A 14,254-nucleotide genomic window follows, 5' to 3' on the forward strand; every position below is an offset into this window, starting at 1 on the left:
GAACACGACACAGTCACAAAAAACGAACAAACAAAACGACAAGTCAAACTCCATTAACAACAACAGCAACAAAAACTGTTTTCATGCATAATAACCCAAGATGTCCAGCTATACCTTCATACCCCAATGGAGTGGGGTCACTCTTTATTTCATGCCTCTTAGCTTTAAGATTAGGAGCAAGAGCACCTGTATGGAACAATGCACAGCATTAAACAAGAGAACAACCTGCACAAAATCACAGGGCATAAAATAAAAGTGCTCAAAACCTAAATACAATGTTTTCACTATGGACTCTTGAAAAACCATCTTGCATTTCCACCCCACAGAAAAAAAAAGAAAAAAAAATATTTTGCAGTGTGCAAGGCCTAGGCTAAAATAAAGATGTATACCTGCACCAGTACTGTATCAGGTAATATAATAAAAAGGCACTATTATGTCTGTCAAGTACTCGCAGGATATGGAAATTGCTGGCGATCAGGTACCTTTTGTGCGTCTAGTAGCTGAGGAACTGATTGAGGAGGCTAAAGAGAAGCGACGTGTGACTTCTGTCTCTTTAGACGGGGGATCTGCAGTTAAAAGCAGGGTTAGCAGTTAGTAAGCCAGGGAAGGGAGAACAAAAATGCATAAAACATGGGGTTTAAGCAACTTGCAGACAGAGCTATTTCATTTTTGTATTACTTCTCTAACCTTTTCCTTAATCCTAATGTTAAACTACTGAATCATTATGAACTGTTTTGTTATTTCTGGGAACATTACAGATAATGACTTTTAATTGGCCGACATGTTTCCTCATGGAACTCAGCTTGCAGCAATATAACATTATTTAGCGTATTTTTATGATCCCCACAGTCCCTAAGGTGTGGATTCAATAATAATTAAAAAAGACAAAGCACCAGACATATCCTTGTTTATGGTGAGAGTCACTCATATTTTCAATGAAGTGCTTCTAGAATGTTTTGAGGAATGAGGGGGTTGGACAGCCAGTGCAGCGTCTGACAATCACTGGATATGCAGAACAGCAAATAGAAAAAAAAAAAAAAAATCTAATTGCAAAAAGATAAACCAATGCAAAGATTAAAATCATTCAGATGCACATATGAAATAAGTCAATGCAGTTCCTGTCTGATGTAATTGCAAAAGATTTGTTTAGCAATTCAATTCAAGCACCTCTAAGTATTCTCTGTAAGTTAATGCTGAACTTCACAAAACACAGTGAAAACAGCTCACTAATGAAACAGGGGCTCTGTATAAGGGATGAAAGGAAAAGGCAATCAAAAAATTAGCCCTTTAATACTATGGCCTGTTGCATCATGAGCAGCCACATAAAACATACGTTAATCTACGCTGAATATGGACCGCTTTCCTGGTTTTCTGGTTTGTCATAGCTACAGTTCCTAGTCTCAAGGAATCAAAATATATTTGGTCTATTACTACATACTTTAGTGTAATAGAATTTGAACACAACAAATGTACGTGGCTTTATTAATGTGGCAAGCTGGATTGCCTGTATTTAATGAGAGTGCTGTATATGAAAAATCCACAGCTATTTTTGTTAACGGCAGGGCCCCAGATATCAAGGCAGTGTCAAAGCAAAATGAAATGGAGAGTAAAGCAGCGATGCAGATGCCGATTTCTGAAACACCAACAGGCTCAGGGGCTGACTTTACCTTTAGAGGGAGGCCTTCGGTTGGAAAGACCCTGCAATGTGAATCGCTTTTTAGCAAGAGCAGAGCGCTCAAGATTATGACTGGCAGAAGCATCAGCTAGGAAAGGAAAAGCAAAGGGAAAGGCAGAAGTAAGGAAGGTAGGGTATATGCCGGCAGCTCAGGGTCTCATGAAAGTGTTCACATGTAACAAAGCTTGAAAGCATTATCTATCCACTAACACTCAGAAACAGTGGAACTGTACTTCAAGAAAGCATGTCTTCCTTGTTCAATATTAGAACTATGCTTCTGTAGCATCCCTGCAACTTTTAAAATATACGTATTCAAAGAAAACTGAAAACAATTAAAAGGGTTGAAAATTGTAATTTGTATTTGTTAATGATACAACATTAGTAAATTAATCAATTCATGTAATTAGTCCCATATGATATGGAACTGTAGTAACAGTGACCTATAAATCATTCAGTAAAACAAAGCCAGTAGAGACAGTAAATGAACACTGTTTATGACTGACTTGTATTTAGTGATTATTATAATTCAGCTAGAAAATGTATAGAACAAAGCTAGCAATTTTCTAATAATCTTTAATCCCTTATATATTTCGTTTATTTAAGTTGCCTAGATTTATAACTTCCCACCTTTAAAGTTTACTGTTTCAGAGTTTTTCTGCTTTAAAGCTTGTTCTTCTGTTTAATTTTCATGGTTATTTAATAAAAACAAGAAGTTAGTACTATAATGTGATGGGAGGTGTAGCCTGTCATTATTTCTCATGACACTGAATACACCCCAGGGAATTATCAAAATGATGCAGTATCTCTGTACAAGCATGTGCAAAGGAACAAAAGTATTGTGCAGCTGTATTGGATTCTTCTCTCATACTGGACATCAAAACACTAGAATAAGTTTAAAAAAAAATCTAAGTAGGAAACAATGGATTTTTTTTTTAAACATAAAGTCTTTTTAAATTCCAAGATTGAAATAATGGAACACCAGCTCTTTCAGTCTGTCTTCTGGAAGAGAACGCCTCCCATCGGACGGGACATGATTATACAGCGAGTTGCTGCGCTCAGCATCAGCTTTATTTGTTACTGCAGTCATGTATCTGAAAGCTAATGTCTTCAAATTAGGAAGATGGTCGGCTGTCGCTGTCAATTTCCCCTGGCGGTAGAGCGCTCTGGATCGCATTGGGTGTCACCTTCACAGTGTACAAAGCAAAATATTGAAAATCTTTTACTCTCTCTTTTGCTGATATATTTACAACTTTGGGCCTTCGTCGTGGCATTTTCTGGCAAAATCGATCAATGTTCCCTTTATCCTGAGTGCGATCCAACATTTTTCTCTATCCTTCTCTGTTACCAGTGATATTATTTAATATTATGCGCCTATGCGTGGTGATACATTTTATGTGTAAAATTACGCTGGCGCGTAATTTCCCGGGGTGTAACTGAAGAGCATGAAAATGGAATCAAACCATGCATGCTTGTTGAGTTGAAGAGGGCAGTTTTGGCTATATATTGTGCTCCAGGACTTCCTGACAAAAGATTTCCAGCGTCTCAACTCGATACCAATTTCCTGTAAGGTTTTCTATATTTCTCTTAATGTACTTTTAGCTTAGTAGGATTGTTAGCAAACTGGTAAACTAAAACAATGTAACAACTCCAAAATTCCCGATTCCGAGAATTAGGTCATAATTAGAGCACAAGTCTGAAGCAGAGGACCCTTTTTTGAACTGTGCACATTGCAATCACATACTTCTCTTTTGTCTTGTGTTGGGACTAGCGGGGTCGCTTCTCTTATTAACAGTTTCAGGGCTTGAGGAATCAGACTTGTTGCTTTCTTGCTTGCAAGAAGACTTTCTCATATTTCTGCAAAATATGAAACCGTAATGAGACACAAATACAGAGATACAGGGTGCTGCCCTAATCTTTACCTTAAAACACGAGCAGCTGTAAATCACTTCATTTTACTGTTTAAAAAAATATGTAGCAAAACTCCCCAGTCATGACTACCGAAATAGAAATTCTCTTTACGCTGAACAAGTGATAAATACACTTGTAAATAGACAGGTTCAAACTACTACAGCTGTATGTCCACATGGTGGTAGCTTACACACACAATGTACCGTTAAAAGCTAAATAAATTATACAGTACTGTACCTTGCATTGGGGGAATTCATAGGAGCGTGATAGACATTTTCAGTGATCCTTTGGTGAAGCTGGCTTGCCTCTATTTGTTCAAGAACAAAGAATACAGAAAAGCACAGCACTTAAAGGACTTTATTGTGTTATATAAATAAATGTATGTCTATAGTACATTTTAGAAATGTATCCAGGAACTCAGAAAGTACAACTACCCAAATTATTTTTTGTTTAAAATTTCTCCAGGGTGTAACTGGACTGGTGGATGTGTGAGCTTGGATTTACCTGATTGGGGTTCCAGGACATCCAAATATTTTTAATTACAGGCACCAGCCATAGATTGCCTACCTGTGCCAACCTCAAGCTAACTAATTAAAATGGAAATGTAATTGAAAGTAACATTCATACAATGGAGCTATAGTTTTCTCATTGGATATATAAGCTTCAGCCACAGTGTTGAGGAGTTCATATCTGGTAAACATTGTTTTTGGAGATAACACAGGGGTAACCGCCCTACTGTATATTTTTTCAAAACTATGTATTTTGTTCCAGCAATTGCCCTTCTTACAAAACAAAGCAATAACACACTCTTGCCTTTCTTGAAAAATAACAGCTGTGCAGCACAGCCTCACAGTCTAAGGAGACCTGAGCAGAAGCTGAGGGCTGGAAACGCTGTCTTGGGTATACATCTTTCTAATCCATGTTAAAGTTATCTCTTTATGCTCCTGTTGCAATTATAAAACCATGTACAAGGATTCGTGCAAGTTCTGTGGTGTACATTTTTGCATATTGCATAGCCTATGGATAAACCACATCCTATTACTGCCTGCCCGTGACGGGGAACTGCCCCATCTATAGGAATATGTTTGCAACTGGCAGGGAGGGGGTTAAATTTCTCCATGCCAGAAAAAAATGTGAGAATGTGGCTGGAGCTCTAATTGAATGACTACTGATTAATTGGGCTCCAGCCACAGGGGATAAAAGCCAGAGGAGAGGGCCTGGCTGGGACATGTGTTTTCTGTTTGGGAGTTTGCTTTGTGTTGGAGAATTTTGTGTTTGTGAAGAAAGAAGGCCTTTTTGTTTGTTTTATTGTTAGGTGTTGAAGAACCTGGGAACTTGACCATTTATTTTGTAAGTTCACTTTGATTATTTATTTTTGAACCTCTGTTGGCCCTTGTGCCTGTTTATTTGATTATTTTATTTAATAAAGAACTTTATTTTTGACTTTACATTGTCTCTGAGCCTCAGCCCTCTGTCATCCTGCCACACTGCCCTTCAGACACAAACACCTATTATCTTTCTTGTGTACAAAATACACTGTACAAACAAAACCAGGGTTAACCTTAAATGGTAGCTCAACAGGACATTTAGGCCACAGTGAGTTGGGTGGTCTTAGCCTGAGTCATTTGCAGGTTGTTATCTCAAAACTGCTACATAGCTCTGTATTGAACCGAGAAAACATATACAGACTTCTCCAGTAATTCTGGCTGTTTTCCTGCGTGACTCAAAATGATTGTGTATGCTTTTCTGAACATACAAACTCAATCATGTAAAAGCCATACATAGGAGAGGATATTAAAATAAGGATATCAAAGCATGTAAAGTTCATATTTGAAAAACATACAGCAGAGGATACTGTATAATTAAGTAGTGTGAATTAGAAACACCTCAAAACAGCATGTAACATTGCTCTCTGTGACAATGGGAGTACCTCTGCATGCTTCCAGTTGTCCTGTCAACACTTTCCTAATTTCAGTAACCCACAGATTCTTCACATCCATCGAAGAGGCCTGTTCATGAAAGCAGAACAAGAAGTGTGTTGGTTGGGTTACTTACTCACCCCAGTAGAAGACCTCTTTGGTGTTGTTAAATTGCTTATATTTAGGGTTGCCTGGTTTAGCGTTTATTTTTTATGAGCACACAAAATAAACCAATCACCTATTAGAGTAACAGATTTGATTGCAATTTCTCATTGAATGATCATGAGTGGGATGGAAAATACATCAAACACCCTTCGTTTAGCCTTCACATATTAGTTCTGTTCATTTTTTTTTTTAAAGTTGAAATATTGAATATCTTTCATGCAGAACCTAAAAATCACTAACTTCAGAAATAGAAAAATAAGTAGTTTTATTTTTACTACATTACAACCAGCTTGCTTTACTTGACTGGCTATAACATTGATTGATTATAAGATTTAATAAATATTCTAAAAGGTCAGTGTGTACTGCTGTATTAACATGTATATATAAGATGATAGTATATATATATATATATATTATCTATATATAGACTATCCATATATATAATATCGGCCATTAATACTAATATTATCGATAAAGTCGATTAAGTTTTATATCATGTTCCTACAAAATATAAAATGTATGTTTTATGCTGTTATACAAACTCACGACAACCTGTCCTCACTCCTACCTATCATAAAAGATCAATATTATAATATAAGATTACAACATCAAAAAAGGAATACCATGACTAACTCACATATGTATTTATATTGTGATAACCCTTGTAACACAAACGAAGGGTCGGTAGTAAGTGTTATTTCCTAATTGCTTATGCCTCAGAAGTATAGGAAATGGCTATTATTACCCACAGACTTTGCTTTTGTGACCAGGACAGTGATATTTCAAAATATCACTATTTCCAATGGGAAAATGGGCAAATGTGTGTCTTTTTGTTCACATAAAGTCAGAAAAAAACAACATATGAATCCAAATTAACATGTATTTATACTAAAGTAATACAAAAATGACTACAAAAGATTCAGAAGCGAGTAGTTTTTCGAGATTTACGATTATACTGTAAATACAGTATAATCGTAAATCTTGAAAAACTACTCACTTCTAAATCTTTTGTAGTCATTTTTGTATAATTTACAGTATAATCGTAAATCTCGAAAAACTACACTTCTGAATCTTTTGTAGTCATTTTTGTATTACTTTAGTATAAATACATGTTAATTTGGATTATTATGTTGTTTATTTGGCTTAACCTTACATTAATTAAGAAGAGAAGGTTAATGGAAAACAATGCAATAAAACATCAAAGTGACATTTACTGCCATTTCAAAGAAGAAAGAGTACACTCACCTGAATTATGTAGACTTCTTCCCTGCCATTGTACCACACCTCAAACTTCTTGCTGTCTCCTTTCACGTTTTCTGTGATGCCAACAGCGCTCATCTGCAGGGAAAAAAAAAAAAAAAAAGTCAACCAGGATTTCCTGCTTTAACAACTTACTTGGAACAAGAGAGATGGACAGATGCATTGGTTTTCTGTGTTTGCTGGACTCTTCTTATTACCTAGAATAGAAATGTCTAATTGTTTTTAACACTCCTGGTTGCTTTTACCTGCTTAGTTAATAATAATAATTATTCTATATGTATATTTGTAGTTTATTTTTATATCTGTTGTTTTCAATTGCCTCTGTGCATGCAACACATTTTAATTGAATATGTGTTAAGAAGGAAAACAAATAAGTAAAATAACACCAGTTAAACAAACATCACTGTTGTGAATATTGCATCTGAATTGGTGCGTTGAGCAGGCTCATACATTTTTAGTTTTTACACAGAATGCTTTTTAACTATTTACTCAATTACAAAAGGAAATCACCTCTGCATACAACAAAATGAGGAGTGAGGTGAAACAATACAGTAACAAGCATGTGTGCATTCCCGTCTAGGGTGTGCATACAAAATCAAGGGCATCTCTGTATAACAGCTTACAACCACTATAGACACTATATATAATCTTTACCTTTAATGAATGCTTGAAGCCGTATGACGGGGTCTTCTCATGGCCATCTACAGTCTCCTCTCGTTTCTTACAGAACAGCAGCATCTTGTTATACAGGAAGAGGTGCCTCTGCATGGGCTTGAACCGGGCAAGATCCTTCACCTTGCTGTGTCCTTTTTTGTGGTCTGTCCACACGTTGAAGGACCCTTGCATCAGCAGTTTGCCAAGATCATTCAGGTTACCCTATAATTGTTTTTTTAAAACATCACTTCAACTCTAATTTTGAATTTATTATACCATTATCTTCAGTCAATTACCTTTTTTAGTTTGAATCACAATAATAATAATAATAATAATAATAAATAATAATAATAATAATAATAATAATAATGCAAAGTCTCTTAAGCACTCTCAAGTTGGCTTTTCATTTGGTAACTTTTCTTCTTTTAAAAAAAAATATATATATATACAATGCATAAAAAAGTGGCCCTTAGTATTATAATGGACACCTATAGCAATATATTATTTTACATCTGTTGATAATGTCAAATAGATGAGCCGATGGGATCAATTCACCTGTCACTATTGAAATAATTACTACTTTTTACTACAAAAAACTTAAGAGGCCTTGCTTTATTTACTCTACCATATGTCTTAGCTATGTAAACACGTGTAAATATTTGCAGTCATTGTTTGCCTGATGAGGAATGAGATGCTACTGATATACCGAATTAGAAACTTTCTGCAGTGCACCGTACCCGTGCCCTTTAACAACTAAAACATACCTCAAAACCAGTAATTGCAATCTGATGCATAGAGTCATTAACTGACTTGATGATGTCCAGCATGCTCGCTAGGGCCTCCTCCAGCTCAGCAGTGCCTTCTGAGTTCTTACTACATTTGAGCATGTCCTAATGAGAACACAAAACAAGCCATTGTGTGAAAATATTAGCAGGCATTCTAGTCAGGCAGGGTGCGCTGATAAACTGTTGCCCCAAGGGGCGGAAAAGTGATGGGCACTGGGCAATATTATGGCTTTACTGCTTTATTGCGGAGGTCACTTTTTCAACCTATGGGTAATAGTTTACATAAGTTAGTTGCTTGGCAAAGCAGTTGCCTATTTAAAGCATAAATATGAGAAGGGCTGTCATATTGCTGACTTAATAAAAAACAATAACGGCAGAGTACTATAAACCAGTACAAACACTTTGCGTGCTCAAGACTTCTGATGCAGAAATAAAAGAATGAATCCATTCATCCAGCTTTTTTAGGTAAGCTTTCGATTTCCAATTTGATCTTTAAGGTAATGTTCATATTAGGTAAGGACGTCTGCCAAGAAATGATAATAATAATTCCGTGTAGTTCACAAGGTTAGGGTTATTTAATTTCACTAAATCGGGGAAAGCGTAAGTGTTTATTTCATTAATGATGCTGAGAGCTATAGGTGACCATGCCAGTCATCTCGGCCCTGTAATATAAGCAACGTTTTATTGATGAAGTGGGTGGGAAACGGTAAACACTATTTGCAAGATATAAATGGTACAACAAACCAAATATAGAAATACAATTTTTTTTTTATTTTAATTGCCATAAATGAACTGCTAGCCGGGGTTAACTGTGTACAAAGAGCATTTAGAATGACCTGCAGAAAAGGGGGCGTGTCGCTCGCATTTCTCCTGCTGGAGGTTCAAAACAGTTCGGAATAGGGCTCAAACAACTTATCTTCCTCCCCACAATTTATTTCATTACACACTACACTCCCAATATCTTTACTGTAATACAGCCTCCTCAAAACGTCGGAGAAATTCGCAATGATCGCTTTCACAAGCTGCAGCCATGTATACATCTCCTCTGTTCCTGGTATGTGTTCCCCTAGTGACGTCAAGCTGAGTTGTCGGTATTTTCCGGAATTATTGATAGTTTTACGCCTCTCAGTGCATTATGGAGATTTAATTTCTTGCTCATTGTGAAAGTAAACCAAGTACGACCCCAAAGCTAAAAAAAACATTTTCTATGTGGGATACGGACTAAGCTCCGGGTTCAAACAACCATGCAATTTCTACAGACACCAAATACATCTTGAGATCCTTGAACCCTGAAATGTCAATCCCTGTTGATTTACCTTTAGCATCAGCTGATACTTGGTGATCCTCTGAACAGGTTTCAGTAAATAGGCATCCAGAGAAAGTTTATGATCCAGCTTTTTTTGACATTCCTGCAAAATCACAAATATTTGGATAACGTTAATATTTAGTGTACTGACACATGACAAACTGACACTGTTTTGTCTTCTGATGCTGCATTCTGCCTTTCACAAGGTGCAAGCTCGTTAAAAAAAAAAAAAAACACTGTTCGAAAAATATCCTGGTACTGCAATTGAATTTTAGTAGCAGAATCGTTAAAATAATAATAAAAAAATTATTAAAAAATAAAGACATATGACAAGAGTTGTTAAACTTATTAATGGCCATATTGTAATTTAGCAAGAAGCTTTCGCAGCATCACAAAATCGAAAAATCATACAAGAAAACGTATGTATGGTGCCTCCAAGCCCTCGCACATAAATATAGCCTAAACATATTACTGTGAAATGTGTTTGCTAACTGTTTTACAGTGGAGACCAGCATTTCATAATGTAAAACATGTAAACAAATAAGTGCATTGTTGTCTTTTATAGCAAGCCATTAAAAAAAAAAAAACTAATATCGACTTCTATACATATTTTCTTGTGAGTTCCTGCTTAGACTGGGAAATGCGTTGTGCTTACTCGCAGCATCACTTTGGCGCCAATAAGGTCTCGGTCTCTGTAAATTAGTAATTTCTTCATAACGGTTTTCTCTTGAGCGAGAAGGATGAGACCACTGTTCTATAACTGAATCTTCCGTCAACAGTTTTTCAGGTAAAATAATCCTTCCCATCAGATTTATTTACCGAGCCCAGATTAAATGATGGAAGTCCTTTGTCTGCTAAATTAAAAAAAACCAACGCCTGAGTCATAGTTTAACATTAGTAAATAATCGAGAAATAAAGTAAAAGAAAGCCAGTAATGTCGCTACTATTTGCCTCAGAGGCCCCAGATCATAGATTCAGTTAAGGGATTGTTTTTGAATTATCACATCAAAACCGTTATTAATAAATTACCAATTACTTTACACTGTTCTGTTTAAAGCTTAGTTTCTGATATTTTTGTACTGATTCTGATTTCCGCAGTGCATTCATATACAGCAATTTAAGTTACTAAAACGTTATGAATGGCGTCGAGACAATCAAATCGGATTTTAAAGAAGAATTCTGAACACGTCTGTCCTAATTAGAATTACAAATACGCCGTGGTGTGTCTAGTCGTAGTCGCTCCTCGTTGAAATCAAATACTTTTTTCCGTAGTCGTAGTACCTAGCTTACAGTTTAATTAAATTTAATTAAAGTCTTTTCTCCGACGTTTGATAAACAGCGCCGTCATTTTGATGTTTGAATACTGATGTCTAAAATGTGCATTTCAGTTATAATGTTTAAACAACAGCGATGAATACATTAATATTACTTAAGTAGTCACACGGCAAAATTCAGTGAAATCTGAAAATAATGCAAAATTCGGCACGAAACCCTAAAGTAACTAGCCCTATGCGATGCCTGTGTTTTTACTTAGCAGCTTGCCTCAGTTCTGCCACGTGTCAGTACCCTTAGCTTGAAAAGCTTCTGTAGCTGAATGCAAAATGAATTGCCGCCTTAAAAAACATTCCGGTTTAACCAGGTACAATATTAAAATAATTGCAATTGAAAAGTAAGGGTTTTCAACACTTTTTTGTAAAATTGAGACGTAGACTGAAGAGACTGATGACAGACTAAGTATAAAAGAAAGTTAATGTGACCTTTTGAAATGCCTGTTATTCCTGTGTAGCCCAATGGTAAAATGCTACTAACGTATATACAGAAATTCAAGTAAGTGATTCAACAGAGTAAAAGTGAGGATTTCTTAAGTCAGGAAATTCCTATAAACTTTAGTAGGCAGTACTTTAGTTTAAACCAGTTTCAGAAGAGTATTCTGTTACTTCTGCTTTTATTTCTTTTGAGTTCACGTACCAAGCTCGTGTTTTATTTTAAGCAGCGTAGGTTTGTCATTACGAGTTACTTTCTTTAGGCATTGGTATATACAGTATTGTTAAAACAACACATTGTATTGCAAAATTTAAGTTCAAGCACCGTTAATACGTGCTTGAAATGAAAGTAAAGAGACAGTGACTAGATCGTAAAATAAACGAAGCAATTGACAAGCGGCTGGACAGTGTTTGGGAAGGACGACGTTTCCAGACAGAGAGAGAGAGCGGGGTAGACTTCAGCGACAGAGGTTTGCCGTGATCCAGAGACCGCAAACAATCGAGAGCTGCAACTGGGAGAAGCCTTTAGGAATTGTGAGTTTTTCCACCAAGCGTTTCTTTTAAAATAGCAAGCGTAACTGTGTGTTCTCAATAAAGCTTGTGAAGGGGCCATTTTGTTTTATTTTTAGGCCACAACGTACCCGAGCCACGATTCAGGCCTGCAACTGTGTTTGTTTGTACGTCTGTCTACATGTGTGTTCCACTAGCGTTTATTTTGACTTGAATATATCAGAAGAGTACCTTTTGAGTTAAATACCTGAAGCATAGAGCTTTTAGTTACTGTTTAGTGACTTAAAATAAGTTACATTTTGGGGAAAGTATTTTGTTGTTGGCATTGTTTATATTGTATGTACAATTTACTTACCTGCAGTTCATTATATTAGTTCAACTTGAATCCCCTTTATAAACATTAGTTTTATATAAAACCAGTACTGTGTGTGAGTGTGATTTTATTAGTTGTATATTGCTCTTGGTTAATTTGCATTTGTTATATGTTGAATATACATTCCTGGGGAGGCATGCCAATAATAGGGGAACCACGTGACCATCAGGTGGAGGCATCGCTAAATAAGAAAAGTAAGTGTGATAGTTTGTCTGGTAACAGTGTGCAAAAACAAAAGGACTGTTGGTTCTGGGATAATAGTTAAGAATCCAGGGCCCTTACTGTTAGGTGCAAGGCCTATTTGTGTAGCGGTAAGTGAGATAAGTGTTACACCTGCTTTACTGTGCTCCACACCACAATTTGTTACGGTTTGTGGAAATAATATTCAGTTTACAGTGTACAGTATGCCTTTTAGGAGAAACAGGGACACATTTTAAATTGGCTTTTAATATCTCTGTCTAAGCAGAGATTGTCAAATTATGCCAAATTGTTTGGTGGTTTTGTCACATCAAATCTACAGCTGATATCCCAATACCAGGGCCAATCATAGGAAGACAAATTATTTCAATTCATGTTTTAAATTAAATAAAAGCAAAGTGTACCTGAAAGAACTGACTATCTCCACATTGTCTCCATAGAGCTTCTGAACGAGGTTTGTTCTGACAGTATTTTTCATAAATCTGAAGATCCTCTTTCTGAAAGAAAATAAAATAAATAAATGTGTGTGTGTGTGTTAGGGATGTGATGCTGCTTTCTCTCCTGTCATCACAAGTCCCATTTTAGCCTTAGAGGGAACGCTGCACACAGCACAACCTAAACCTGGTTTAGCTGGCTTTAAATTGAATTGTGTCGGTTCAATGAGACCTTAAAGCAAAATTATTCGGAACTGCTGTATTCATCCCATCCCTAATTATATATAAATTAATATTAGATATAAATAAATTACTCCACAGCTGTACCTGTTAAAGCCCCGGTATATTTTCAAACGATCAAAATGATGCTAGTACAAACTTTGTCTGCACTTACCCTCTTCAAAAAACAAGCTCCCACCAGTTCTGGATTTTCTATGCAATTTTCTAGTTCTTTAAGAAATGTCCTAAAATAAATATTTAAAAACAAAAAAGGTATATATTAAAACATACAGTAAAATATACATTAAATAGGAAATAGCGTTCAAATAGATATGTACACACATGTATAAACAAATAAGGGCTGTATTTCAGTTTTCTCTGATTTTACTATTTTTTAAACAGAATTCTGTTTTACTCAAACAATTTTCTACAACAAGCTGACTTTTATATTTTATTGGTGAAAGGAAAATCTATAAAAATGTAACAATACTTACAGGCCCCTAAATTATATGTATAATGCAAACACGCTTCCACTGCTTAAATGCCACTAAAAAGATAACTGAATAAAAACATATTTGTCTCACGGCAACGATATTTTAAATTTAACCCATTGTGTGATTTTGTGTAATGCACGTTTGTTGAAATTTGATAGCCGAATGGGAGAACAAACAACAACAATGAAACAGTTTGGAAAAGCTTATTTCTGTTATCAGTGGGACTTATTCACAAAGCTTGAGTTATTTTTAAAGTTAATATAGTAGTCCATCACATATCCGACTGCAGTGGGACCAGAGTAAGGGCGGATATGTAAAAAGTCAGATTAATGAATCCCCTTTTTAAATGCCATGATACACAGCTGTAACAATTACTATATTCCAATATTATTGTTTGGAGATTCAGCTTTTATTATGGAACTCCCCTAAATCTCTTGTTTAGAAAGATACATAGGGTAGCCGTCTGCGGTGTGTTTGCGTGTGTGCATTCACTGCTGAGTGACGGGAGGGAGATGGAGACGGAGGTTGACGTTGATGCGCCTCGCAGACAAACAGGATTTATTTACATATCAACACACTGACAGCTCATGT

General features: G+C 35.9%; 1 protein-coding gene across 1 annotated transcript in view; it reads right to left on the bottom strand.

Moving 5' to 3' along the window:
- Window positions 1-207: 207 nt before the first annotated feature.
- Window positions 208-14,254, bottom strand: part of mcf2l2 (MCF.2 cell line derived transforming sequence-like 2) — a 73,033-nt gene continuing 58,986 nt past the window's right edge. The window contains exons 18-28 of the mRNA XM_041270741.1: window positions 13,345-13,414; window positions 12,921-13,013; window positions 9,683-9,775; window positions 8,346-8,471; window positions 7,582-7,803; window positions 6,913-7,005; window positions 5,514-5,592; window positions 3,821-3,890; window positions 3,417-3,529; window positions 1,668-1,763; window positions 208-566 (exon numbers count right to left, since the gene is read on the bottom strand). Coding sequence (XP_041126675.1) covers window positions 475-566; window positions 1,668-1,763; window positions 3,417-3,529; window positions 3,821-3,890; window positions 5,514-5,592; window positions 6,913-7,005; window positions 7,582-7,803; window positions 8,346-8,471; window positions 9,683-9,775; window positions 12,921-13,013; window positions 13,345-13,414 — 1,147 coding nt within the window. The 3' untranslated portion in view covers window positions 208-474. The remainder of the gene's footprint in view (window positions 567-1,667; window positions 1,764-3,416; window positions 3,530-3,820; window positions 3,891-5,513; window positions 5,593-6,912; window positions 7,006-7,581; window positions 7,804-8,345; window positions 8,472-9,682; window positions 9,776-12,920; window positions 13,014-13,344; window positions 13,415-14,254) is intronic.

The sequence above is a fragment of the Polyodon spathula genome, chromosome 14, assembly GCF_017654505.1.
Source record: "Polyodon spathula isolate WHYD16114869_AA chromosome 14, ASM1765450v1, whole genome shotgun sequence".
NCBI lineage: Eukaryota > Metazoa > Chordata > Actinopteri > Acipenseriformes > Polyodontidae > Polyodon > Polyodon spathula.